We start from the raw sequence: 25,835 nt of genomic DNA, 5'->3' as shown, positions 1-25,835 counted from the left end.
AGGGAAAGTCGAGCACAACATTGTATTAATAATTCTGTTTTCATTATCATTATTGATTAGTGAATGAGTCCGTATGATGCTTTTGGGCTTAAGTTGACAATGACTACGTTTACATAGACATTATATTTCAGTTTTAGCCCTAATTCCGAAAAAGACGATATTCCCAGTAAGCTGTTTACATGGCTATTGAAAGTGAATATTCCACTAATATTCCCGTTTACATGTAGCCGGTCAAAACAGGATTTTTTCAAAGTTTACCAGCGGCGGCAGACTTGTTGGACCGTGCGAACACAGCGTCCCTCTTTCATTCCTTCCGAATGCGCTGTATACATGTCATCATGACCCAAATTCAGACTATTGTCATATTCGGAATAGTAGTGGAATATTGGTGTGCATGTAAACGTACTGATTGAATCAACTTTTGTGTATTTTTATTAGGAGGACTATCGGCGCACAGTAACCGAGATTGATGAGAAGGAATACATCAGTCTGAAGATCATAGTTTCTGAGCTCCGAAATCAATACGTAAGTTACCTTCATATTTCTCAGATCACAATCCATTAAGGTTTATTTTTAATGGAAGTGTTTTCCACATGATTATACTGTCTTTGTCTTTTCTTTTTCCTGTGAAGGTAACGTTACACGACATGATCCTGAAGAACATTGAGAAGATCAAGAGGCCTCGGAGCAGTAATACTGACGCACTGTACTGATGTTCATCCAGCCATCTCAGCCTCCACCACCCCCCCCCACCCCCGTCAACTCTCTGCCATGCCTGTTGAGCTAAAGTAGCCCGGCCCTGGTCCACAGGACTTCCAGTACAATCAACACAACACAGTACAAAAACAATAGATAGACACAGCACACACATTTTTATTTTAAATGTAAAAATATGTTTCTGGATTTAACCCCTATGAGGGGAAAATGGGGAGATAGCTCATAGACAACACAAAGCGCTATGTATTTTTTAATTTTAATTAAACATTTCGTCCTCAGATCTTTCATGAAATTGCTTCATTTATAGCTCTTAAAAAGAATTCAGAGTAAAGTGGTTTGTTTTATGCTCACATCACTGAGTTTTACTTTGACTCTTAACTGCATCTACGCAACGCGAAAAGCCGTTTTTTTTTTCCGCGAATGTTATACATTACACAGTATAGTCGTAACATATATAAACAGGTTTTAGGTCCACAAGCCTTTTCGTTTTCAGTGAAAATTCACAAGTTACCAAAGCATCTCTTATGTTGAGGGAGGCATTGATTCTGTTGAATAAAGTTTTTTTTAATAAGACAATTCTTTTTGGCATTTATGTGTTTCCAAAAATTGGTTATTGGATATCAGATAAAAGTTATTGGGTTTTTTATGCACATATCAAGAGGCTCATGCACACAGTCATGCTGTAGATTTATGTCCAGGCATGTAGTAAGAATACCTATTATTAGAATTGAGGAAAACATTGGGTAGCGATGTTTCCTGTTGACCTGCAGATGGCACTGTGGCATTCAGTACATCAGCAGACTTCACAGCTGGACTGGAGGCAAGACACAAGCGCACTACATTCAATTAAAATACTGACACTGAAGTAATTGCCAACATATACAGGTTTGGTTTGATTTTTTTTTAATTTTTTTTTAAATATTGTTCTTTGTAAAATGTGCAGTTCTGCCCAAAATGCACATTTGTCTTAGTGTATAAAGAAGAAAAAATAGAAATGTTTAAATTCTTAAACCTCCAAAAAATTGGATTAAAATTATCTATTGACTGTCAATGGTGGTAGATTATGAGTCACTATGCCTCAAAATGTATTTTAGATGTGACTACGCACATCTGTAGAGCAACTCCATTTTATCTAAGTACATTTACTCAAGTACCATACTCGACTGGTTTCACCTATCAGGCTGCACCAGCCTAAGTGGTGGAGGTTTTTGGGAATGTATGGTGCTGAAAAGGAAAACCTGCACACACTACTCTGCGGGAAAAAGTTCTTTTACCTGCATGTTTTAGTATGTATTTTTAGTAACCGTAATCTTCAAAAGCTGCTTGAAAAGAACATGAAATAAAAGCCATTAGAGCACAGAGCTTTTTTTGGCTCACAAAAGGATAACAAAAATTCAGGTGACAATGACAATATTAGAGTTATGCATAGTATTTTATTTGTCTTTATTTGATTATACTAACATTATTTTGGAAAACACAACTGTAAATAATGCTGTTTCCCAACAATTCAGCATTTACAAGTTGATTTTTTTTAAACCTTTATTTATCCAGGTAAGTCGATTGAGAACAAATTCTCATTTGCAAGAACAACCTGTCACATTCACACAGTTCCACATTATCTGCCCAGTACAACCACAGTCTGATCTGCTGGCCACTGAGCAGCTCCACTCGGTTTGACCAGGCGACCTCCCGGTCCCAAGATCACTTCTTAACCTCTAGGCCACCACTGCCCTGATTGCTAAACATTCAGTCTATCCAAACTTTCAACTTAATTTCTGTGCAGACTTCTAAAATCAAGATGTGATAACTACAATAAAAAAGACATTGCATTACTTTCCCAATCCCTAATGAGACAGCAGTGATACAATTAGATATGTACATCATAACTGAGAAAAACTATTTTGAGCTGATTGACGTCAATATAAACTCATGTAAACAGCGTAGTGTTGCTCAATGTTCCTGAAGCAGACTGTCCCACAATGCATCCCGCCCTAATAGAGCAGCACCATATAGATATTGCTTCATGAGATTAAAGCACCGGAAAACAGTTAAAAGGGCCCTCAGAGATAAGATGGTTAAACAGGAGATGGAGTTTGCAGGTGGGAAATGCCACACAACCACGATTACTATGTATGTTATCCACACACCACATTCATACCTGGAAGCTGCCCAGTACAACCACAGTCTGATCTGCTGGCCACTGAGAGGGGTTAAGGGCACTTCAGTGGTGGTAATGAGGGAGGGACAAGCGCTGCTCTTTCACTTTCCCCACCCAGATTTTTATTTTTATCCTAGCCTGGGGATTGAACTGACGACCTCCCGGTCACAAGCTTGTTTCTTTAACCTTTAGGCCACCGCTGCCCGCCTTAAGCCTATATTGTGCAGAAGTGAGATTAACCCCGTTTTCATTTGTAAAAGAAGATGAAAGTATGACAAAGTACATATAAAGATTACATTTTTAAGTGAAAAATAAAACATAATTTTGGTATTAACAAAATTCCTACAATTGTTATCACTACTACAGTGACTTTAGGTAATGTGTAATTATTGCACTTGGTTTATAATCGTATCAGCAGAGTTGCACAGGTGTGTCTGATCTCATTACATTACATTCTTTGATATGTCACTTTAGAGCCTTAAGGGACACACGTGTTGACTGCAACGCATTCTGCCCCTTGAACCTCCAGTCTCTTTTGAGAGCGCATGGTTATGGTGAAAGACTGTGTCACTATGTGGGACTGCCGAGTGACGGGAGCATGCTCTTGTTAATATTTAATGGTTGTTCCTGCCAGAGGATTAATCAGTATCAGTCTGAGACATTCGGAGAAAACCGATAGGGGAGCATGGTCTTACTAAAATAAGCACAACTCTTCATAGAAAGGAAACTTTAGTCTTTAGTCCATCATTTTTATGCATCATTGAGCTGAAAAAGCACTTTTGTTTACTGAACTGCTAACTACATTTGTATAAAAAATAATAATCTTTTATATCGTTTATATATATTCTAAACAGACAGAGAGACCTTTGAGGCTGAATACAGATAAACAACCATAATTCTATTCCCGGAGGTGTTATAATACCACTTTCATGTCTGTGCGTTAAGTATGGAGCCTGAGCCAGGGGACAGTTAGCTTAGTTTAGCATAAAGACTGGGAACGGGGGAAACAGCTAGCCTGACTCCGTCCAAACGTGACGGTGCATGATCACGGAAGGCTTGTATCATGTGGATGCCACGACAGTGTTGTTGTCATTTAGAGATGATACTGCCTAAAATGCTGGTATCGGTATCGGGAAGTAGTGGAGTTTATGCACCGATCCGATACCACATAATAAAGCCCTAAAGAAAATCTACGTTGGTAAAATGGTATCGGACCATCTCTATTGTCATTACTTAGAATTCCTCATGGGGAAGACAGAAACTACCCACTATATTTAAATACATATTACCATGTCAATTAAAGGCATTTTAATTTTGCAACCCAACAGTGTGCCTTGGATTGTTTTTGAAGGAGACTTGCATTTTATATTTTCGGAGACCATATTCCATCCATGCAATGAGCCCTTCACAAGATGGTATAAAAAGGACAATTTGTGGTTTTACATGAGATTGCTAGATGACCAGCAGAGACTCAAAGTCAGTGCTCCTAGCCCAGCACAAAACCATCAGTAAAACCACAAAAATAGATATTTTTTATAGTTTTTTTGTACAGGTTAAAAAATGAGACATAACATGTTAATGAGTTTTACAGGTGCTGGTAGGCTGATTTTGTTACATTTGGACCGAGCCAAGCTAGCTGTTTCACCATTAAGCTAAGCTTATCGGCTTGCTGTAGCTTCATATTTATGATTAAGTATATATTAAGTATACAGACATTAGAGTGATATCAATCTTATCATCTAACTATCAACAAAAAAGTGAAATATAAGTAGTGGTAAATATAAAAGAATTAAACTAATAATTGATTTAAACTACAAGTTGGTCTTGAATTACAAATTCTTGTCTTCTCTCTTCCCCTTGCAAATCCAGCCGAGCGCCCAGGGAACCAGAGTGGTTGGGATTAAAAGTGCAACTGCACTTTTACCAAAAGACAAGAAATAAAAAATCATGAGATTTTCAGAGGAAAATGTCCATCCATCCAACATCTGAAGCAGAAACAAGGAGACAATAATACATCCCGTCTTGAAACTGATGCTTCTTTTCTTGGTCTCAGTGTAGAGGGGCGAGTGCAGGCCAAGGCCCAGGCCGAACAGGGTGCCCATGTTACGCAGGAGGCTGGCAAAGGGCGTGCTGTCCAGGTGCACCCACTCTGCCCTCACGCACCACTTCTGGGCTTTCTCCAGGGTCCAAAGTAGGTCCACACCCAGAGCTTTGAGGATGACGTAGAAGCCAACAGCAAAGGAGGTCAAGAAGAGAGTCGTGTAGAAGTATTTCTTCATGCTGGCGCTGTAGATCCATTTCACCTTTGAGACAACCTCAGCGACAAGTACACCTGACACAAAAACAGAGAAGAGGGTCCATCAAACAGAGGTTCAGAAGAGCTCCAGTTTATGCTTTTAGGTGAGTAATGGTTTTACTGCATGTACCCCTCACTGAAATCTTAACTGACCACATCCACAACATGGTGTGTATGATAATGGGAGACAAATATCTTCACAAAAAAGAAAATGTCATCACCACAAAATGTATATATCTTGCATTATTTGGGCAGACTAACCTGTAATGACTCCAGCAACGACCTGGTGTGGGAAGTGGGCAGCCATGTAGACCCTGGACATGCAGACCACCAGCTCTACCAGGCCCATTAGCATCCACAGGCCTGCCTGCAGGAACCTGACAGAGAGGGAATAATATTGAACCTGAGTGCACAGGGTTTAGAGAATAATTAAGGTTAGGTTTGAAGATTACCACAGACTCACTTGTATAGTAAAGGGGGGCATCGCTTCTCTGTTGCAATAGTGAGTAGTGCAGTTACCATCACATACCAGACCCCAGCTGCACCCATAGCATGACCTGAAGGGCTTCCTGCAAGGATCATTTAGATTTATAATCTCAGGCCTCATCAACTACAGCTTCATCTTCAGAGATGCAATAACAAAGAAACAAACACATAATGTACAGTCCACCAATGTTATGTGTGCACAGAAAGAAAACTAGAGCAAATGCAACATTGACAAAAAGAAGACATTGTGCAATCCAATATTAAATTCCTTTACACCCTTAAGAAATAAAAGAAAATTAAAAAAAAAAATAAAATCCCTACAAAAGGCCAAAGGTACTGGAATTTATAACCTAGTTATCTAATTTGTGATCATATTCATTCAAGGAAGCACTTGACAAACACTAAAGATATTATCTGGCAATCATGTACTTAAAAGGATAGTTCAACATATTTTAGACACCTAAAAAAATCAATATCAGTTTAGGTGAACGCTATATTTTGAATACTTTCACCGTTTAATGTGGAGAGTCGTTATCTATGCTCTCTTTTAAGCCACCAGACTCCTTTTAAAAAAACAGTAATTTTACATTGCATAACACGGGAGTTGCTGGTCTACTGCTGCCTCAGTCGGTTAGTTAGTTAGTGTTATTGTGTGACTTTGGTGTTTTAAAGGGTTAGTCTGAATTTACCAAAGCCAGACAATAACAGAAACCGATCTAGGCAGCGGGTAGACCAGCAACTCCTGTGTTCCGAGAGGTAAAATTACTTTTTTGTCAAAGGAGACCGGTGGCTTTGAAGAGAGCATCAATGGATATAATGGCTTCAGTTCCCCATCAGAAAGAGCCTTTTTTTTAGGTGTTTAAAATAAGTTTAGCTGCTGCCCCCGTCCACAGCATCACATTGCTTAGATTATGTATGGGTACTCCTGTCTGCTTCTAAAAACTGGGGGCGTGCCACCCTCCATCTACTGTGGGTAAGTACCTTATACAACCCCGCATCAAAGAATTCTAACTATCCCTTTAAGTATTAACCAGACTAATAGTTCAGTGTGCCAGATAAATCATTCCACTGAATCAATCAATTTTTTCAGGAATCATCATGTGTTCCACTGCAGGTCTGAACTATACCTGGTCCAGTCTCACATGTGATGGGAAACTGCTGCAGAGAAGGGGCCGGTCCCGTTCCATAAAACTGGGTCTCATGAACCCACCAGTACGGTCTCTCCCCAAACAGAACCCTGCCATGGAAACACTAAGAGACTCAAAAAACAACTCTTTTCTTTATGTGTTTCAATCGATATTACATTTGAACAGTTGTTACCATTTCAGGACCAAGTTGAGCCAATCTCCAAGGACAGCCACCCAGATGAGCCTGAGCCCTGTGTCCCTCCGCAGGTGGAACCAGATCGGGAAGAAGCAGAAGAACGTGGTGTGCAGGTCGGCCACTGTGGACGCCAGGCTAAACAAGCCCTCATACCTGCTGTATGTGGTCTGCAGATGGACCGCCAGCTCAACCCCCCAACTGTGAAGAAGATCCATGATATCACTTCCTCTGCCTGAGGATGATGCACTGAATCTGGGTCTTTTTTGTCAGACCGGTTGCTGCCAAGCTCTTCTAGGCCAGGCAGTCTCCTCTGTTCTGCCTCTGTTATCCCCATCGGACTTTAATCAAGGCTAGCAAATTTGTTTGCCTTTGGGACAGTGCAGACAGGTTCTTCAACCTTTACACCCCTTAAGGCCCCCTTTGCTAAAATCCATCGTTACAGAAATCGGATCACAGATTTCTAGGAAAACCTTTTTTTTTCGCTGATCAAAGAAAATGAAATAGCTTCTGTTCTGAGCTCAGGCTTGTGAAATCCATTGATCTTGGCTTACAATTTATACTCTATGTCCCATGGATAGTGAAGAGTGCGTAATTCTTTTTGCTAGGAACCCCAGAGGTGAGAAATTACAACATTATGTCCATCAAAACAAGATAAAATATGAGCTCATCTGTGGGGATGTCCCTGCCAAACATGTTTGTCATGAAAGTGCAGTAACATGTACATGACCTACAACCGGCCAATCTGCTTCTTCTGTTTTATCACCGACTATTTCCTCAGCTTCAGTCCAAACCCAGTCATTTAATCATTGATCTCCTTATGTAACCTAATTATGCTTTCACCAAATCATCAAAAAAACACAGTTACAAAACTACTCATTGGTGGCATGAATAGGGAAGAAAGAAGAAACTAAGAAAGAGGACATGCCTGATATTTAAAATATTTTGCAGTCCAATGAAAAGAAAATGTTATTCTGCAAACTATTGTGAAATACAGCCATTGGTCAACTGATGTCCTATCTGTGCTGCGTAAAGTAGTTTAGTGACAGAGATACCAATTGACGTTTGTTTTTTCCCGCTATCTTTTCAACCTGTTTGTATGGCAAACCTCCCAAACTCTCCTCACTTTGTGTTTTATTACACATGTGCAAGGTCCAACGGTCATCGTGAGCATGCGTTTGAGTGGTGGGTCCCTCTGGTATAAAACCAACCAGCTGTGTTACTGATAGCAACAAGCTTGTTTTTTAGTCACACAGCACCAGACTGAGATCTCTCTCCCTCTCTCTTGAGGCAAAGATGAACGCTATAATGGATGCCATGCAGGGTTTTGGTGTGAGCACCACCCACTACCTGCAGACCAACTATCAGGATGCCCAGGGCTTGTTTCTCTGGGTCTCCTGGGCGGCAGACCTCAGGAACACCTTCTTCATCTTCTTCCCGCTTTGGTTTCAGCTGCGTTCTTCAGTGGCCATCAAGCTCATCTGGGTGGCCGTGATCGGAGACTGGTTTAACTTGGTGTTCAAATGGTAAGTCAAGTCAATCTTTGAACTAGACATTTTTCAAATGTCCTTGACATTTGTATAGACCATAATGGAGTGCATGTTTCTGTCGTCTTCTTCAGGATTCTGTTTGGGGAGAGGCCTTACTGGTGGGTCCATGAGACGGCTCATTATGCAAACTCAGTTCGTCCTCACATTGAGCAGTATCCAATGACCTGTGAGACTGGCCCAGGTGAGAAATTACACTGTACATGCATGGCTGGATGTGCTGAGGGGCCAAAAATGAGCTGCAAACAAAAGTTGCAAGTAATTAAATTACCACAAACCAGTTGCCACACAGTGAACCTGAAGCTTTTGGCCTTTTGGGCAGTTACCAGCTTTGCACTAATGCACAGGTTTTGTCTTTAATCAGAAGAAGTACTCAAAACCTTACGTTAAAGTGCCAATACAACTGTGAATATAATATTTTACAAATAAAAGCCCTGCATTCAGAAGTGTATTTAAGTAAAAATGCATAAATATAATCAGCAAAATGTACTTAAAGCCTCAAAAGTAAAAGTAATTGGTCCCGGTGACTGATAAATTATCAAACATAATTAGATTGTTCAATTTATAAGTAGCATCTAACTGTTGTAGCTGGTCCAGGTGGAGCTAGTTTTAACTAATTTATATACAGTTAGGCAGCTGCACAAATCTGCATTCATTCTACTGTGGATTTGCTAACAATTCATAAACATATTGAAACCAACTAGACAATTAAAATATGTTTAAAATGTAAAATCTTGATTTGAAAGGTAACTAGTAACAGTAGTAAATTTCCCTCTTAAATGTAGTGGAGTAGAAGTATATAGTAGCATAAAATAGAAATGCTCACGTAAGTAGTAAGTACCTCAGTGTTGTACTTTAGTTCTGTACTTGAGCAAATGTACTTAGTTACAATCATCACTGTTTCTAATAGTAGTAGTAACATTAAAATGAGGTAAATGCTCCTCATTCATTCATTCAAGAATCAGTCACTGATATCCACCCTCTGTGCGTGTGTGTTATCCAGGCAGCCCCTCTGGCCACGCTATGGGAGCCGCAGGAGTCTACTACACCCTGGTGACGTCCATCCTCGCCATCATGACCAGCAAGAAGAAATATGGAAGCAAGAAATCCACCAACGAGGACCGGTGAGTCAGAAAACACATGTTGACCCCATCGATGTCTGTGTTGTTTACCATTTTCTTCCACCCAGAGCTTATCATTGTGGACACACTATCTGTTCTGTGCCGTGGTTGATCATTGACGCCTGAGAACTATTGGTCGGAAAGGTGGAGATTATACAACACTTGTCTTGACGTCCAGGCAGCTGGATTTTTCTCATGACTGTGTTAATTGTTATATTGCCTTAAAAGCTTGACTTGTTTTGATTCTCAAGTGCTGCACCTTACGTTTTCAAAATAGAATAATCAAAGTTGTCTGACATGTTTCATTGACAGGTATCTGAAGGCTGTTTTGTGGACTCTGTTTTGGGGAGTCCAGCTGTGTGTCTGTCTCTCCAGGGTCTTCATCGCCGCCCACTTCCCCCACCAGGTCATTGCTGGTGTTATCACAGGTCAGTATGGAAATACGATTAACTACCCCCTTTGGGGAATAGACTGAGAACAACTGTCAATCCTGTGCGGTTATGTTTACTATGTACCACAATATATTGACCTAGACATTTCACTGGATTCTAGGTATAATCGTGGCTGAAGCCTTCGACAGAACTCAGTGGATCTACAGCGCCAGCATGAAGAAATACTTCTACACGACTCTCTTCTTGACCTCCTTTGCTGTTGGCTTCTACGTCATCCTCAAAGCTCTGGGTGTGGACCTGCTTTGGACCCTGGAGAAAGCCCAGAAGTGGTGCGTGAGGGCAGAGTGGGTGCACCTGGACAGCACGCCCTTCGCCAGCCTCCTGCGTAACATGGGCACCCTGTTCGGCCTGGGCCTTGGCCTGCACTCGCCCCTCTACACTGAGACCAAGAAGAGCAGCAGCACGTTGGTCAAAGCAGGGTGCGTCATCAGCTCTCTGTTCCTGCTGCACCTGTTTGACTCCTTCAAGCCTCCCACGCACACTGCAGCCCTCTTTTACCTGCTTTCCTTCTGCAAAAGCGCCACAGTGCCTCTGGTCACTGTAAGTATCATCCCGTACTGCGTGAACGGAGCTCTGAGCCTGCAGAACAAAAAAGGAGTGTGAGCAGTGAACTCAGATTCAACAGACTAATGAAATGGAGGCTCCTCCGGATAAAAAAACAAAAACACTTTCATCTGGTGCTTATTGCATTCGTATGTCCAACTGATCCTCAGGAAAAGCCTTTAAGATCGATGGGAAATTGTGACTGCCGGTGTGATTTAGACACTGAACTCTGTGAGCGCTCCAGGATGCCCAGTGGCACTTACAAAGACCAATCCTGTATTTAGCAAAATATGATAATTGCAATTGTTATAAAGTCCTGGAAAAGGATAGACGATGAACACATGAGCTGCAGTTGCTGTGTAAACCTCACTTTAAAGACAGACAGACAACAGTCACTCAAAGCACTCGTATTTCAACTGTATTAGTAATGTATTTTAAATGGTATAGAAAGTATTTTTGAAACTGTTTTGAATATTTTTAATATAATAAAAAATATCTTGAAAATGTATTAAATGACTTGGTTCATATTTTACTGGACTATACAGTCCCATCATTATTTAGCGTATAGTAAACCGTAAATACCCTCCACTCCCCAGTGGTGGAATAACTAGTGGGATCTTTTACTTAAGTAAAATTACCTCAATTTAAAAAATATTCCATAACAAGGAAAAGCACTGCATTCAAATTTTACTCAGGTAAAGGAACAGATGGATCATAAGCAAAATATACTTAATGTGTCAAAAGTAAAAGAACTCAACAAAATGGCACATCTCAGTGTTATTATATATTTGTTTTTATTGTAAATATATAACTGATTAAAGTGGAGCTATTTTGACTACTTTATATACTGTTGGGTAGTGTACTCTATAGCATTGCATACTATTTTAAACTGATCATATGCATTGCATGTACAATCTTGATCTTCAAACTAACTAACAGAAAATACATGCACACATGACCCCTATCCAGAAATCCCATGTCCGATTTTGGCTGTTGTATAACATCATAAAAGATAAAGATAGCATTTTGGTGAAGTCAGAGTAAAATATAAATCATTAACTCAGCCCCAGAGCCCTGGCCTTTAGCCTGACATGCTGCGATGACATAGATCCACACGTCATGCAACTGTCTGGCTGACGGTGCAAGCTAAACATTCAATATTTGTGTTTTGCAGAATACACACATGACATCCCTGGTGAACACTGAGTTATTGAAAAGTGTGTCACTACTGCTGTGTTGCAATGCTGTGAAATCAAAAACAGGTTATGTAGCTTTAAACAAACAGTTATTGGTTCATGACTGCAGAAGTATGATTTTTATGCCAACATAGTCATCCTGTGTCAGTCTTACTTATTTATGCGTTTTAGTTTTTTTTAGGTGAAGTTTGATGGACAAAATTTGGCCTGTCATAACATAAAAACAGACTGTTTATATGATGTATGTGTGGCATATAGGGTCATTATGTGTATTTGTCCACTTAGCTAGCTACTGTATGTTTTATTTTATATACAGTACATGCACTTTATTTTGTATCTTTACAGATACCCCCCATTTAATTTATTTTTAATTTGAGTATTAAAGGTTCAGTCTGTATCTTTTATAAAAATAACTTTTTCTCATATTTGCTCTTGTCTGCTTTAGAATAGATAAGCGGTGTAGCCAGACGATAGTTGAGTGCTGACACAGCGGTGTGGAGATACTGTAGGTCAGGCAATGGGAAACTATATTTCCTGAAACTGTCACTATATTCTGACAGTACATGATACAGATAATATGTGATTAAATCAAGTTGAAGTCACAAATATTTAAAATCTCATTAGAGTGAGTAACAAGGTCTGAAATGCTGAACAATAATCTGTGTGATTTAATCTACATTTGTTTATCAGTGTCTGTTTTTAACACAAGATGCTTACAAGTTGTCCTGATTAATATCGCAGGAGACACTCGAGTGAATGTTAAGACCTGCACGACGCTGGACTGATGGACGCATTCAAAACACATCTGAATATGTGTGCCAATTACAAATATCATATATGTTAACAACAAACACTTCTGATGATTCAAAAACTTTTTTCTTTCTTTTTTTTAAACTCAAGTTTTTGTCCACGTTGTGAATTGTTTCTGTGTTTTTATGTCTTGCTTTTGTTTTGATGTAAAGCATTTTGTGACGCTGGTCTAGAAAGGTGTACTTTATGCCACCTTATACTTTATACTACATATTAGAGTTAGGCCTAAATGTTGTACTGTCTTTTTACTCCACTACAACTTACTTTTTAGATTATAAAATATGAGAATGTAAATACTCTCTTCTACCACTTGAAACAGGCTACAGGGACTGATTGGGGTGCAGGTGTCAATCAATGAGTTTAATTAGTGCAGAGAGCATGTGGAGCACCAGTATAGCTACATTCACTTCACAGCACAAAGCTCTGGTCTACAGTACAATCCTCAAAGGCAGCTGTGGACAAGTCAAACATGGTGTATGGACTGTCTTTAAGGTGAGTCAAATGGGTTTATACAATATATACAATGATTGCTCAAGTTCTAGCCCTTGGGGAAAAATAACTTATTGTTTCTGTTGCTATCTTACAGGGTTTCTTGGATCTCTCTGCTGTTGTTTAGCAATAGTGCTTGTTTTCCTGCACCAAAGGGTAAAGTTCCCTTTTTACTTCTTAACCACACAGATGACTTGTATAGAAGTTATGACAGATTTCCAAGAGTAGAGAAACTAAGCAAATAACTGAGCACTAAAATTTCCGAGTTTCATTTTTTTTTTTTTATTGCACTTCATTTTAAATTTGACTTATCTTCATGCGTCTTCATCTATGTTGTGGAAATTCAAACAATGCACAATACTGACTAGTTTTCAAACATTTTCAAACTTCTTGGTAGAAAAGGGCATTGAGCTTTCATAATTCAGATTTTAGCAAGTTGCAAAATGCTATTCTTACTGTTAACCTAATGTTGTTTAATACCTTGACCTAATGTTCAAGGTATTAAAGACTAGAAACTTCTGGTTTAAGCATGTATTGGATGCAAAAGTTGACTCAACTTAAAAATGTCTGTCCAGACTACAGATACGCCTACACTGCTACCTGGGGCTCCGGTGGTGGAACTGCTCCTGAATCAAACATTCAGTCTAAAGGCTCACGTCCTCCTCTGGTGAACCTGCAGTATGGCCCATCTGCTAATTATCAGCACCCTGAGGCAGACCCCCAACAGGCCAGCTCTCCCACTGGAAACCAATCCCCATCCAGAGTAAGAGCTCCCAGTGTAGCTGCAGGCTTGTCACCAAGTTATGAGCCAAACAGTTTTATTGTGAGTTATGATTCCAGCTCTAACAAACCCGCCAGTACTCTTTCCCAGGATGCAGGGTATTTCAGCCCTACTGCTCGTCCTCTTCTACCTACCGGCACTAGGAAGAAGACTCCTAGCTTCTCTGTGCAGTCTCAATATGTTGCTGGTACCAGTGGAAACGCCAATATGGATTCAAGTGAGTCAGCATCTGACCCAGTCTACCAGGCTTCTCCAGCATACCCTGCTGGTGGGGACATGGACACAACCTTGGACTTTGGTGCTGGACCTGTTCCTTACAACGGTGCTCCTGCAACCTACACCTATAATGCTGGATCTTATCCTTATGCCAACAAGCACCCTGCAACACAAGGCAGTAAGTCTCCCAACAATCATTAAGCTTGACATTAACTGCTCTCCTGGACAAATCTGTCTTTGGTTTCAGGTCAAACAAGTACGGCTGCAACTAATGATTTTCATTGTCTATTAATCTGTTATTTTCTCGATTAGTTGTTTGGTCTACAAAATGGTGAAAAATGTCTGTTTCCAAAGCTCAAGATGACGTTTTCAAATGTCTTGTTTTGTCCACAACTCATACCAGTTTACTGTCAGAGGAGAAAAAAAAAATTAGAAAATATTCACAGTTTAGAAGCTGGAATCAAATGTTTTACTTTTATTTCATAAAAAATATATCAATAGTTGGCGATTAATTTAATAGTTGACAACTGATTTAATATTTGCAGCTGAACAAAGAAGTCTTAACACAGCTGCCACAGGCTGGCTTGATGACAGATCTTTTCCCTATGGCGAGGCTCCTACAAGCTTCAGGTTTGGTGCTGAAACTTACGCTACCGCTCCTGTAACCTACAACTTTGGTGATGGAGCTGCTTCCCAGGGTGCAGGGTATGTCAGCCCTACTGCTCATCCTCTTCCACGTACCGGCACTCCAAGCTTCTCTTTGCAGTCTCAGTCTGTTGCTGGAACCAGTGGAAACTCAAATATGGATTCAAGTGTGGCAGCATCTGCTGCTGGGAACATAGTCACAACCTTGGACTTAGGTGATGGACCTGTTTCTTACATCAGTGCTCCTGCAACCTACACCCATAATGCTGGATCGTATCCTTATGCCAACAAGCACCCTGCAACACAAGGTGGTAAGTCGCCTAACAATCTTTATTTTTAGCTCTCCTGTGTACAGAACTCTTTTGCAAAGCAAAAGATGTCTTGCTATCCAAACACTGAGCATTTGACTTCAAGGCATTAAGACCATTTTAGAGTTCTGATTGGCAAGCCTTATTTGTTACTCCTTTTTCTTTACTGAACTACAATGACTAATAAACCTGAGCATGTTAAGATTAGTTGTTTTTAAGGTTGAATATTTAACTTGACACATTTTTGCTTCAATCTGTCTTTGGTTTTAGGTCAAGCAGGTCGTAACACAGCTACCCCCGGTAAGCTTTATGATGGACCTGTTTCCTACTGGTATCCTTACGCTGCCACTCCTGCAACCTACAACTCTGGTGATGGCGCTGCTTCCCAGGGTGTAGGGTACATCAGGCCTACTACTCATACTCTTCCACGCACTGGGAAGAAGACTCCTAGCTTCTCTGTGCAGTCTCAGTTTGTTGCTGGTACCAGTGGAAATTCCCAAATGGGTTTTGGTGGGGGGGCATCAGGCCCAGTCTATCGGGCTTCTCCAGCATACCCTGCTGCTGGGAACATGGCTACAACCTTGGACTTTGATGGACCTGTTCCTTACATCGGTGCTCCTGCAACCTACACCTATAATGCTGGATCTTATCCTTATGCCAATAAGCACCCTGCAACACAAGGCGGTAAGTCTCCTAACAATCCTTAGCTTGGTTCTGAAGTTTGACTAACTTTACATTCCCTGCTCTCCTGGACAAATTTAGCTTGAATCTCTTTGGTTTCAGGTCAAACAAGTCGTAACACAGCTGCTAACGGTGGGCTAGAGGGACCTATTCCTTACGGCAGTGCTCCTACAAGCTTCAGGTTTGGTGTTGCACCTTTTCCTAACCCTGCTCCTGCAACCTCCAACTATGTAGACGGCGCTGGTTCTGCCCCTGGCCTTCCTTGGGCCTTGCAGCCTGAAGAGGAAACTGACTCCTTGTTTCCAGACTTTGACATCTCTGCATTTGAGTCTCAGACGCTGCTGAGCGAGAGTGAGATCCCTCTGCCGCCACCTTCATCCTACATAATCCCATCCAGAAATGGCTACCAGCAAGCACTAGAAGCCCTTTCCCCCAGTAAGCACTCCCCAGAGTACTCTGAGCCACCAGTCTTTGCCTCCAAGACTCCACCAGTGATTGAGTCCAAGGGAGTAAAGAACATCCAATGAGGTAAAAGGAACTGAAGTTAAGCTGTTGTATAATGGTGATTTATTTATTTTTTTATTATGACAAACCTGACTTTTGCCTTGTTTTACAGGTGAACTTGATGACTGTGAGCTTCAGCCTTCCTGGAACTGTTTACATGTTTGAAAGTCTTAAAAGATTAATAAAAAAAAATCTGACCATGAGAACTTGTTTGTGCTTTGTCATTAACCACACAGGGTTCTTGTGACTTGCACCATCTGAAATTAAGAGAAATACACAGAACCTTATTTAACCAGGTAAGTAATAAAGATTTTTTTAAGGGAGCCCTGGCCAAGATGGCAGCAATACAAGGCTCACAACACAGTAAAAAATACATGCAAACATTAAAACACAAAACAAAGCACACAGGAGTACCAGTACCTAGCGAGGACAGCAATTACAATCTCTAATTTGAATTCGCCCCCAAATGCTCTAATTGGAGCAGACTATCAAGTTGTAAAACTCTTTGCAAGTGGCCTGTTTGCCCATTTTAGTGCCAGCCTTAAGGATTCCACAGGATGGGAGTCAAATTCAATATTCATCACATGACTGGGAAGGGAAAGGAGTCATGCTTGTGTATTTCACTAATGGATAGTTATCTTTACTCATAATACATTTATTGTATAATAAATCTGAATCTGTAAAGTACTTTTAAGGTCCCATGGCATGACAATTTCACTTTGAGGTTTTTTAACTATGAGCTCCCGTATGGTTCCCCCAGTGGCTAGAAGTGGCGATAGGTGTAAACCGAGCCCTGGGTACCCTGCTCTGCCTTTGAGAAAATGAAAGCTCAGATGGGCCGATCTGGAATCTTCCCTTTATGACGTCATAAGGGGAAAGGTTACCTCCCCTTTCTCTGCTTTGCCCGCCCAGAGAATTTGGCCCGCCCATGAGAAAGAGAGAGACATCATGGCTTGAAAACAAGCGAAGCATGGCAGTTGGTCAAGACCACACCCCCACCCTCCACCTTGCCCCCCCCCCCTCTCCTCCTCAATAGCATTTAAAGCTACAGACACAGAAAAGGCACATCCTAAGGAAAGCTCATTGTGGGACTGGCTCTAGTGGCTGTAATTCTGCACCAAGGCTGAATTTTGGGAAATAGACTTCAGATACAGTATTAGGGGACAACTAAGGCCTATATAAAAGAGACTTCAGATACAGTATTAGGGGACCACTAAGGCCTATATAAAAGAGACTTCAGATACAGTATTAGGGGACCACTAAGGCCTATATAAAAGCATCCAAAAAGCAGCATGTCGTAGGACCTTTTAAAGCATCAAATGTGGAGTAAATCGTACAATATTCCTCTGATATGTAGTGGACTAAAGGTATAAAGAAGCATACAATGAAAATACTCAAGTAAAGTACAAGTACTTCTTACATTTTTAAATCTAAAGGTAGTGCGTGTTGGTACTTTTACTGAAGTAAAGGTTCAGATTACTTCTTCCGCCACTCCTGGGACACTGGACGTTGTAATACCATTTCAGAACAGCGGGTGACGGTGTTTTACCATCAACCGTAATTTTTATAAGATAGACGAAGACGACGACCCCGGAAGCACTATGGCATCCTCCAAAGATCCTCCCACTTCCTCGGTTGTGCCCATTGACATATATATAAGGTTGTGCCTGGTAAAGTGTGTATTTGGGTGCTGTTGAAGCTACACAATGTTCACAGGGTGAAGACAGCCTTTATCATCGGTCCATGATGTCTAAACTGCAGGCGGTGAAGGCGCTGGTGGCCGAGAGACTGGCGGCGGCTGCGGAGGAGATACTCAGCGCTGTCGAGAAGAAGCTGCTGCACACATCAGGTGTGTAAGTTTAAACACACAAGACACGTTTTTAATAACTAAATAATATTTGATAAGAGAAGTCAACAACCACCTACTTTTATATAATGTCTTTTATGACCTTCCTATTCGGCGGTGCAATCAAAGACAGACAGATGTTTACCTGCAATGGAGGGAAGGAGACCGGGGATAGTTGTAACATTTTTGACATTTCTGTCTGTATCTTGGAGCTCTTTTTAGCCAGTGCGTTCAAAATGTGATACAAACTATTTATATGTGTCTGTTATTAAATGGAGTAGCTGTTATCTCTGCAACCCGAACAGAAAATTGACGGTTTACTCTCAACCACAAGGAGGAAAATGTTAAAATGTACCCCGTAGTCCGGGTTAGTTCTACCATACCCTGGGGTGACATGTAATGTAACATTATGGTATACACTGGGGTGAAATGGAACATCATGAAAATAGTTTTATGACAAAAACTTAATATTTAAACTTTTATTCAACACTTAAATGACTTTTTAACATTTGTGTGTATATGCGTTGAGAGCAGTATACCCATCAAGAAAGCTCCAGAATTTCCATATAACCACTTAAAAATGCCCAATGACACGTAACAACATACTTTCCATTATATTTTTGATTTATTTTGAATTGTCATCTGTGTTTTTCTTCTTCACATAGGCTAAATAAAGGTATTTCCACCGTAAATTGGTGCATAAAAGTGTATCCGAATACAGGAAATGAAGTCGTTGATGCTCAAAACTTTCCTGGGAGGACACCCAGACCCCTCACTATGATGTGCAGTACGAATATGAATATATGAATATACAGTACAGTATACCCACTACAATACATTAGACTACACCACTGGTTGAGAGGCACCCCTTGGTCCGTCTTTACTTTCCAAGACTGAAATTTAAAGAAAAATATGAATACAACCAAAATTTTGCTTTGGGTAGGTTGTGACATTTTGTAACCCAGACTCTTGTTACAACTAACCCAGACTGTTGTCGTCATGAACTATCTTAATTTACAGCTAACAGCTAAAACATTAGCACTAACAACCTGCTTGACGTATATCCATAAAAACACACAATAAACAAGATTTATGTTTGGGTTTAACTACAAAGCCGGCAATGCTATCACAAAAATAAATGAGGTTTTTTTTCTTGCTAAAATGTGCCGTGTCTGTCACAGGGGACTGATTCTTCACATGTATAACAGTCGACTGTAAAGAAACATTTGAGCTGTTTGGAGCAGCAAAGTATGATGTGAAAAGCTGTGGTATGTTTTACTGATGTTTTGGCTGCAAATTCACAAATTTAAGGACTGAACATGAATGCACCATTCTGCCTTTTTAACTAAACCAACCTTTATTTTCAGCTAGGCTAAATCTCCGCACAGACTTTAAAAAAGAATAATGAATACAGAAATACAAAACAATCTTCTCTGTTGAGGGAGAATACATTTATTTTATATGGGAAGCTTTTCTTGTAGCAGAATTAGTCTTGCATTTACTCACACTCGTATATAGTCTGGCTATCACCAGACCAAGCTCAGTCTTTGAAGATTGAACATTGGTCTGGGGAGTCTGCTCTGTATTTTCTACTGCACAAGAGGCGTGATCAACGGGCATAGTTCAAATGACTCTGTACGCAATTGGATAGTCCTTCAACCAATCAGACCAACGATCCGGGTGACGTAGCAGCGACAGTGGCATCAACGGGTTGCTGTGCTTCGGTGGCCGGCTTGTTGAATGTAAACATGAAGCTGCTTGGTCACTTCTCTATCGTCATCGTGTTAAACCCGCCAATAGCGTGCCAGGTGGATAAGCCAGTTTCTGATTGGTCCCCGCAAATTTGTAACAGAAGCAGGATAGATAAACGTACAGGTTTACCCAGTCTTAACTCGTATATATATTTCATTCCTTTATTCCTTTCTTCAGATATGCCACCTGAACAGCAGAGGGCAGCTGTACACAAGCGGCTGGCGGTGGTTGCTGAAGAGATCTTTAGGATCCTGGAGATAATGATGGGCGAATACGAGGCAGAGGTCTCCAGTTCCCACAAGGAGAGCGAACGTCAACGCCAAATGCTGGACATCACGTTGAAAGCGGAGGCAAATGTACAGAGAGCAGGTACATTATGCATTAAAAAATGTTTATATTGCAAGAATTATTCATTTCTTTCTTGCTGGTACCATTTCATTTGACATCATTTAATAAATTATTCGACAGAGCACAACAAAACAATAATGCTATCCCTGCTATGCATTTTTTTTGCCGTTTGTATGTAAATTATGAAACATTTAAAAATGAGCATTTTGAATTTCTACATTTCTAGGCAACATTAAACAAGCAGTGTGGTTAAAAACATGTTTTTTGATTCATTTACTCAGTCATTCACCCTGGGCTAGAATTTCTTGAAAACATAATCAGAGTAATCTGGTGCCTTTTTAAAGTGAATAAAAATGTTTTTTGACTGTCAAATGCTCACCCTCCATAGACTTTAAAGGTGCTGCAGAATAGAGCTTTTTTGTTGCTCACACACACACAGTTTATAGGAAATATTGTTGTGGCCTTGGTGTTAGTATTTATTGCAATTTGCCGTATTTCCATGCTGAATTTTCTCTTCGGTTTTTCCTTTAGACAAACTGCCTCCCTCTGGGTCGGACTGTGACAAGGACGTTTCCTCTGAGCAGAGCAGGAGCTCCAGTCAGCTCCAGAAAACATCAAATCCACCACAGATTAAAGACGCGTCTACGGAGACAGACTGTAGGCCCTCGCATCTTCGCCAAATACACAGAGCAGAAAAGGGCACTTCAACTATGATGGAAATGGAGACGCTGCCACCTGGCGACAAGGTTCTCTCATCCACCAACTCAGAAGCTGCGAGTGAAGACAATGATAATGAGATAAATGAGAAGCCTCTCAAGTCAAACAAAAGAAAACCATTTCAGATTCAAAGTCAGGGTGAGGATTGTTGCAAAATGTGTGGAAGGTCTTTCCACAAAAGTGTCACTGGGAAAAATAAAAAAAACCGGGAAAGGAACATTTCTATAACAAACAAGAGCCAAACTACGGGACAGAGTTGTTGCAGAGTTTGTGGAAAGTTTTTCCGGTACAAACGTTCTTTTCTGAAACACGTACTGACGCACGAACAGAGCTCCGATGTGTGTGGAGCCTGTGGGAAACTTCTTGACTCCGACGAGAGCTTGAAGGTGCATTTACAAACCCACAACGAAGGAAACCTCTGCAGGGATCAAACGGACGACAAACGATCGGAGGCAGAGTGCTCTGACGCTGAGAGTAAGATGGGCGACAGTGATGAGGAATGGAAGGACAGTGAAGCCAGTGATAGTGAGGAGGGAGACAGCGAGAAAGATGAGACCAAAGACAGACATTGTTCGCAGAAGTCCAAAACAAAAGCATCAAACAAACCTAAAAATAAGGATTACAAGGATTTATCGCAGTTGAAATACCGCTGCAAGGTGTGTGGCAAATCTTTCTGCTACAGAGCCTCTTTTTTGAAGCATGTGCAAGAAGACGAGGGGGATACAGATCTTTGCGGTGTGTGTGGGAAACGTTTCGAGTCCGAGGACAGCTTAAGGCTTCACTTGCAAACTTACATCCGAACGAATGACTGTGAAGTTTGCGGCAAACACTTTGACGGCCACAAACAACTGGAGATGCACATGAGGACCCACACAGGAGAGAAGCCGTACATTTGCACCGTCTGCGGCAAGGCGTTTGCTCAAAATGGAAACCTAATGGGACACATGAGAGTTCACACGGGGGAGAAGCCGTACGTTTGCAGCGTGTGCGGTCAGAACTTTAGCTTTAAAGAATACATGATGGCTCACATGAGGATCCACACGGGGGAGAAGCCGTTTCTCTGCAGCGTCTGCGGGAAAGGATTCAGACAGAGGGGGACTCTGAAAACACACATGATGATCCACACAGGGGAGTCCACGCACCGATGCAGCGTGTGTGACAAGAAGTTCTACAAGAGCGGAGCGCTGAAGATCCACATGAGGTCGCACACGGGGGAGAAGCCGTATCTGTGCAACGTTTGTGGGAAAAGCTTCACGGCGAGCGGCTCGCTGACCAAACACATGGGCGTCCACGAGGGGGAGCGAACGCACGGCTGCAGCGTCTGCGGCACAGGGTTCGCGAGGAAGGAGGATCTGAAAAAACATGTTCAGACTCACGGGGACGAGTCCACACAGCTGACAAGTCTTTAATGCCTTTTAAAATGGAGAATTCATTCATTTTAGAATGAATTCATTCTAAATTCATTTTAGAATGGAAATCGTGACACCCCTAGTTGCAGCCCTGATCTCATGACATCATGTCCGTGTGTTAAATATGGAGCTGGGTAAAGGAAGTGGTTAGCCTAGCTTAGCATAAAGACTGGAAGCAGCTCGTCTAAAGTAAAAAAAATAAAATAAAAAATACACCTAAAGATTAAAGTTAACTTATGGCGCTTACCCACTGCTAGTACCAGCTCTACTCGGCTCGGCCGCGGTGCCCCGTCCTCCTTTTCCTATTGCAGATTTAGTACCGCCTCATGCGTAAGCCGAGCGTTGCTGGGCGTCATAGCGACGCCACAGGAAACTGCCGTGACCTAACGCAACACGCACACAGAACATCGAAGGTGTGTTGTTTTTGATTCTCAGCATGTGACAAATTTAGTTTCAAAAGATGCTGGAGGCAGCAAAAAAAAACCACCCCTGGCTAAACTATTTAAAAATGGCGGGTTTGTTCAGGACACCCCGCCCCCCCGTCTGTCGCTAGCAATGATGACGCAGTGATTAGTGACGATTCTCTCCGACCAATCAGTAGTCTGCAGGTTCTCACGTCACCTTTTGGTATCGCCTCAGCTCGCTTGGAACCTCGACAGAGGTGATACTAAAAAGAAATACCTGTTAGCAGGTACCAGGGACTTTTTTTCATAATGGAAAACCAAAAAAGGCGAGTAGAGTCGAGGCGAGTCGAGCAGGTACCATGTAATGGAAAAACGCCATTATTTACACGAGTGATGGAAAGAAAGCAAATATTTTCCTAAATGCTGAACTATTCCTTTAAATGGTACATAACACTTTACACCTCAAGGACACAAGGCTAATTTGACATGTATTTTTTTTTTACTTGTTATACACACCTGGTGTTTTTTAGTAAAACAGTTTAGAAACACTGTTCTATTAAATATTAGCAGGCCTGTAGACTTACTGTGTTAGCTCACATGTATCACACAACTTAAACAAGTCTTAAAACGTCATTGTGCATGTGTTTTTATTTAAAAGTGGAGTTTGTCTATATGGAGAGATGTAACAAAATGTTTAAAATATAAAATATTTTGTTTTTAGTCAGTGTTTTTAATTGTTTACCTTTACTTATAAAAATGAAATATAAAAAAACATAGAACTTTAGTTATATTCATTTCACAACTTGCCTTTTAATTCCAAAGTCTCTTGAGATGGTGCTACAGTGTATTATTTAAAATCATCAATAAATGCAGGAAGTCTGTTCTATTGTCATTGACTGACTAATGTTAATATGGGTTTGAAGATGCAGCCTCAGAACAATGCCTTCATTTATTTGTATATAATTAAAAACACAATATATGGTATCATTTTTATCATTTTCAGTCATATGCTGTGTCCCTAAATTGGCACTCAGTCATCAAAACCTTGAGAACCCCCGGTATATGATGTCTTGAAAAAGGTCATAGTATACTGTGTCATAAAAGTCGTACAAAAATCATGTCATAAAAAAAGTCATAAGAAAAGTATCGTGTCTTCACAGGTGTAGGCCTGACCCTGACAGCTCACAGATCTACCCTTATGGAAATAAAAATCTATGAATGACATGAATCCAAATTTTCCCTCCCTAACAAAATTTTCACTTACAGCTTTTTACAGACCTGCCAGAACCTGGAAAAGAGGCTATCCATAATTATAAGACAAGAGGTTTTTTTTGTTTTGTGTCTCATTTGTTAGAGATTCTCTCTCTCTCTTTCCTGTCTATCCACTGTCACTATATAATAAAGGGAAAAGCCCCCAAAAAAATAATCTTTAAAAAAAAAAAAGTCATAGTATAGTGTGTTGAAAAATGTCATAAAAAGTCATAGTATTTCATAAAAAGTCACAGCATAGTATGTCAAAAAAAGTCATAAAGTCATAGTGTAGTATGTCGAAAAAATGTCAATGTAGTATGTCGAAGTACAGTATTTCGAACAAAAAGTCAGTATAGTATGTTGAAAAAAGTCATAGTATAGTATGTCGAAATAAGTCATGGAAAATAATATATATTATAGTATGTTAAAAACAAAATGTCATAAAAAGTCATAGTATAGTATGTCGAAAAAATGTCATAAAAAGTCATAGTATGTTGAAAAAAGTCATAGTATAGTATGTTGAAAAATGTCACTGACAACCTAGCTCCACCGCCACTTTTTGCCTACATCAACAGAAGAACAGGTACTGATCGAGTCACAAGGAGATCCTCAAGAGACTGTTATTCCGCTGCAGTAAAGTTCTTTAGTCAGTCAAGAGAGTGCAATTTAATCCCACACCATGTCAAACAATTAAACACATAAGTCTTCTACTAAGCAGCTAAAACAATGGATGGTCAATACATGTACATGTCATTTATTATGTATGTATTCTGTTAGTTTGCAATCTAAACATGTGTATTTTAGTTATTTTTCCCCCTTAGTTCACTTCTGCTTTTATTGTTTTCAACAGCTGTGTATTTTGTATAACCGTGCATTTAATAGTTTTCACTGTCCCATACGTATAGTATTTCAAAAAAAGTTGTAGTATAGTATGTCGAAAAAAAGTCATAGTATAGTGTGTCGAAAAATGTCATAAAAAGTCATAGTATAGTATCATAAAAAGGTCATAGTATATATAGTATGTTGAAAAAAAGTCATACTATATTATGTCGAAAAAAGGTCATAGTATAGTATGTCGGAAAAAAGTCATAAAAAGTCATAGTACAGTATGTTGAAAAAATTTCATAAAAAGTCATAGTATGTCAAAACAATGTCATAAAAACTCAGTATAGTATGTCACAAAAGTCATAAAAAGTCATGTCGAAAATAAATCATAGTATGTCGAAAAAAGTCATAGTATAGTATGTCGAAATAAATAATGGAAAATTCATATTATAGGATGTTAAAAGAAATGTCATAAAAAGTCATTAAAAGTCATAGTATAGTATGTTGAAAAAATGTCATAAAAAGTCATAGTATGTTGAAAAATGTCATAGTATACTATGGCGAAAAATGTCACTGACAACCTAGCTCCACCGCCACTTTTTGCCTACATCAACAGAAGAACAGGTACTGATCGAGTCACAAGGAGATCCTCAAGAGACTGTTATTCCGCTGCAGTAAAGTTCTTTTAGTCAGTCAAGAGAGTGCAATTTAATCCCACACCATGTCAAACAATTAAACACATAAGTCTTCTACTAAGCAGCTAAAACAATGGATGGTCAATACATGTACATGTCATTTATTATCTATGTATTCTGTTAGTTTCCAATCTAAACATGTGTATTTTAGTTATTTTTCCCCCTTAGTTCACTTCTGCTTTTATTGTTTTCAACAGCTGTGTATTTTGTATAACCGTGCATTTAATAGTTTTCACTGTCCCATACGTATAGTATGTCAAAAAAAGTTGTAGTATAGTATGTCGAAAAAAAGTCATAGTATAGTGTGTTGAAAAATAT

At 40.1% G+C, this 25,835-nt stretch overlaps 5 protein-coding genes across 5 annotated transcripts in view; 4 read left to right on the top strand and 1 right to left on the bottom strand.

Annotated features, from left to right (window-relative positions):
* Positions 1-1,293, top strand: part of psme3 (proteasome activator subunit 3) — an 8,349-nt gene extending 7,056 nt beyond the window's left edge. The window contains exons 9-10 of the mRNA XM_031315747.2: positions 439-525; positions 633-1,293. Coding sequence (XP_031171607.1) covers positions 439-525; positions 633-713 — 168 coding nt within the window. The 3' untranslated portion in view covers positions 714-1,293. The remainder of the gene's footprint in view (positions 1-438; positions 526-632) is intronic.
* A 3,091-nt stretch (positions 1,294-4,384) lies between these two features.
* g6pca.1 (glucose-6-phosphatase a, catalytic subunit, tandem duplicate 1) lies at positions 4,385-7,400 on the bottom strand. The gene is made up of 5 exons (XM_031315739.2): positions 6,978-7,400; positions 6,785-6,894; positions 5,635-5,740; positions 5,433-5,548; positions 4,385-5,207 (listed from the first exon to the last, which is right to left on the bottom strand). Exons 1-5 carry the CDS (start codon positions 7,193-7,195, stop codon positions 4,705-4,707), a joined length of 1,053 nt encoding a protein of 350 aa, XP_031171599.2. The 5' UTR covers positions 7,196-7,400; the 3' UTR covers positions 4,385-4,704.
* A 797-nt stretch (positions 7,401-8,197) lies between these two features.
* g6pca.2 (glucose-6-phosphatase a, catalytic subunit, tandem duplicate 2) lies at positions 8,198-11,123 on the top strand. Its single transcript, XM_031315738.2, has 5 exons — positions 8,198-8,503; positions 8,599-8,708; positions 9,528-9,648; positions 9,958-10,073; positions 10,198-11,123. The coding sequence occupies exons 1-5, from the start codon at positions 8,274-8,276 to the stop codon at positions 10,698-10,700; spliced, it is 1,080 nt and encodes a 359-aa protein (XP_031171598.1). The 5' UTR covers positions 8,198-8,273; the 3' UTR covers positions 10,701-11,123.
* Positions 11,124-13,002: 1,879 nt separating this feature from the next.
* Positions 13,003-16,473, top strand: LOC116061500 (nuclear envelope pore membrane protein POM 121-like). The gene is made up of 7 exons (XM_031315731.2): positions 13,003-13,138; positions 13,233-13,291; positions 13,711-14,310; positions 14,678-15,088; positions 15,356-15,769; positions 15,869-16,294; positions 16,383-16,473. Exons 1-6 carry the CDS (start codon positions 13,116-13,118, stop codon positions 16,291-16,293), a joined length of 1,932 nt encoding a protein of 643 aa, XP_031171591.1. The 5' UTR covers positions 13,003-13,115; the 3' UTR covers position 16,294; positions 16,383-16,473.
* A 1,392-nt stretch (positions 16,474-17,865) lies between these two features.
* LOC116061501 (zinc finger protein 2 homolog) lies at positions 17,866-22,551 on the top strand. The gene is made up of 3 exons (XM_031315734.2): positions 17,866-18,119; positions 20,046-20,237; positions 20,748-22,551. Exons 1-3 carry the CDS (start codon positions 18,014-18,016, stop codon positions 22,340-22,342), a joined length of 1,893 nt encoding a protein of 630 aa, XP_031171594.1. The 5' UTR covers positions 17,866-18,013; the 3' UTR covers positions 22,343-22,551.
* The last annotated feature ends 3,284 nt before the right edge of the window (positions 22,552-25,835 follow it).

The sequence above is a fragment of the Sander lucioperca genome, chromosome 22 (assembly GCF_008315115.2).
Source record: "Sander lucioperca isolate FBNREF2018 chromosome 22, SLUC_FBN_1.2, whole genome shotgun sequence".
In the NCBI taxonomy this organism is placed as follows: domain Eukaryota; kingdom Metazoa; phylum Chordata; class Actinopteri; order Perciformes; family Percidae; genus Sander; species Sander lucioperca.
The sequence above is the reverse complement of the archived record's forward strand: the minus strand, read 5'-3'. Positions and strand labels throughout refer to the sequence as shown.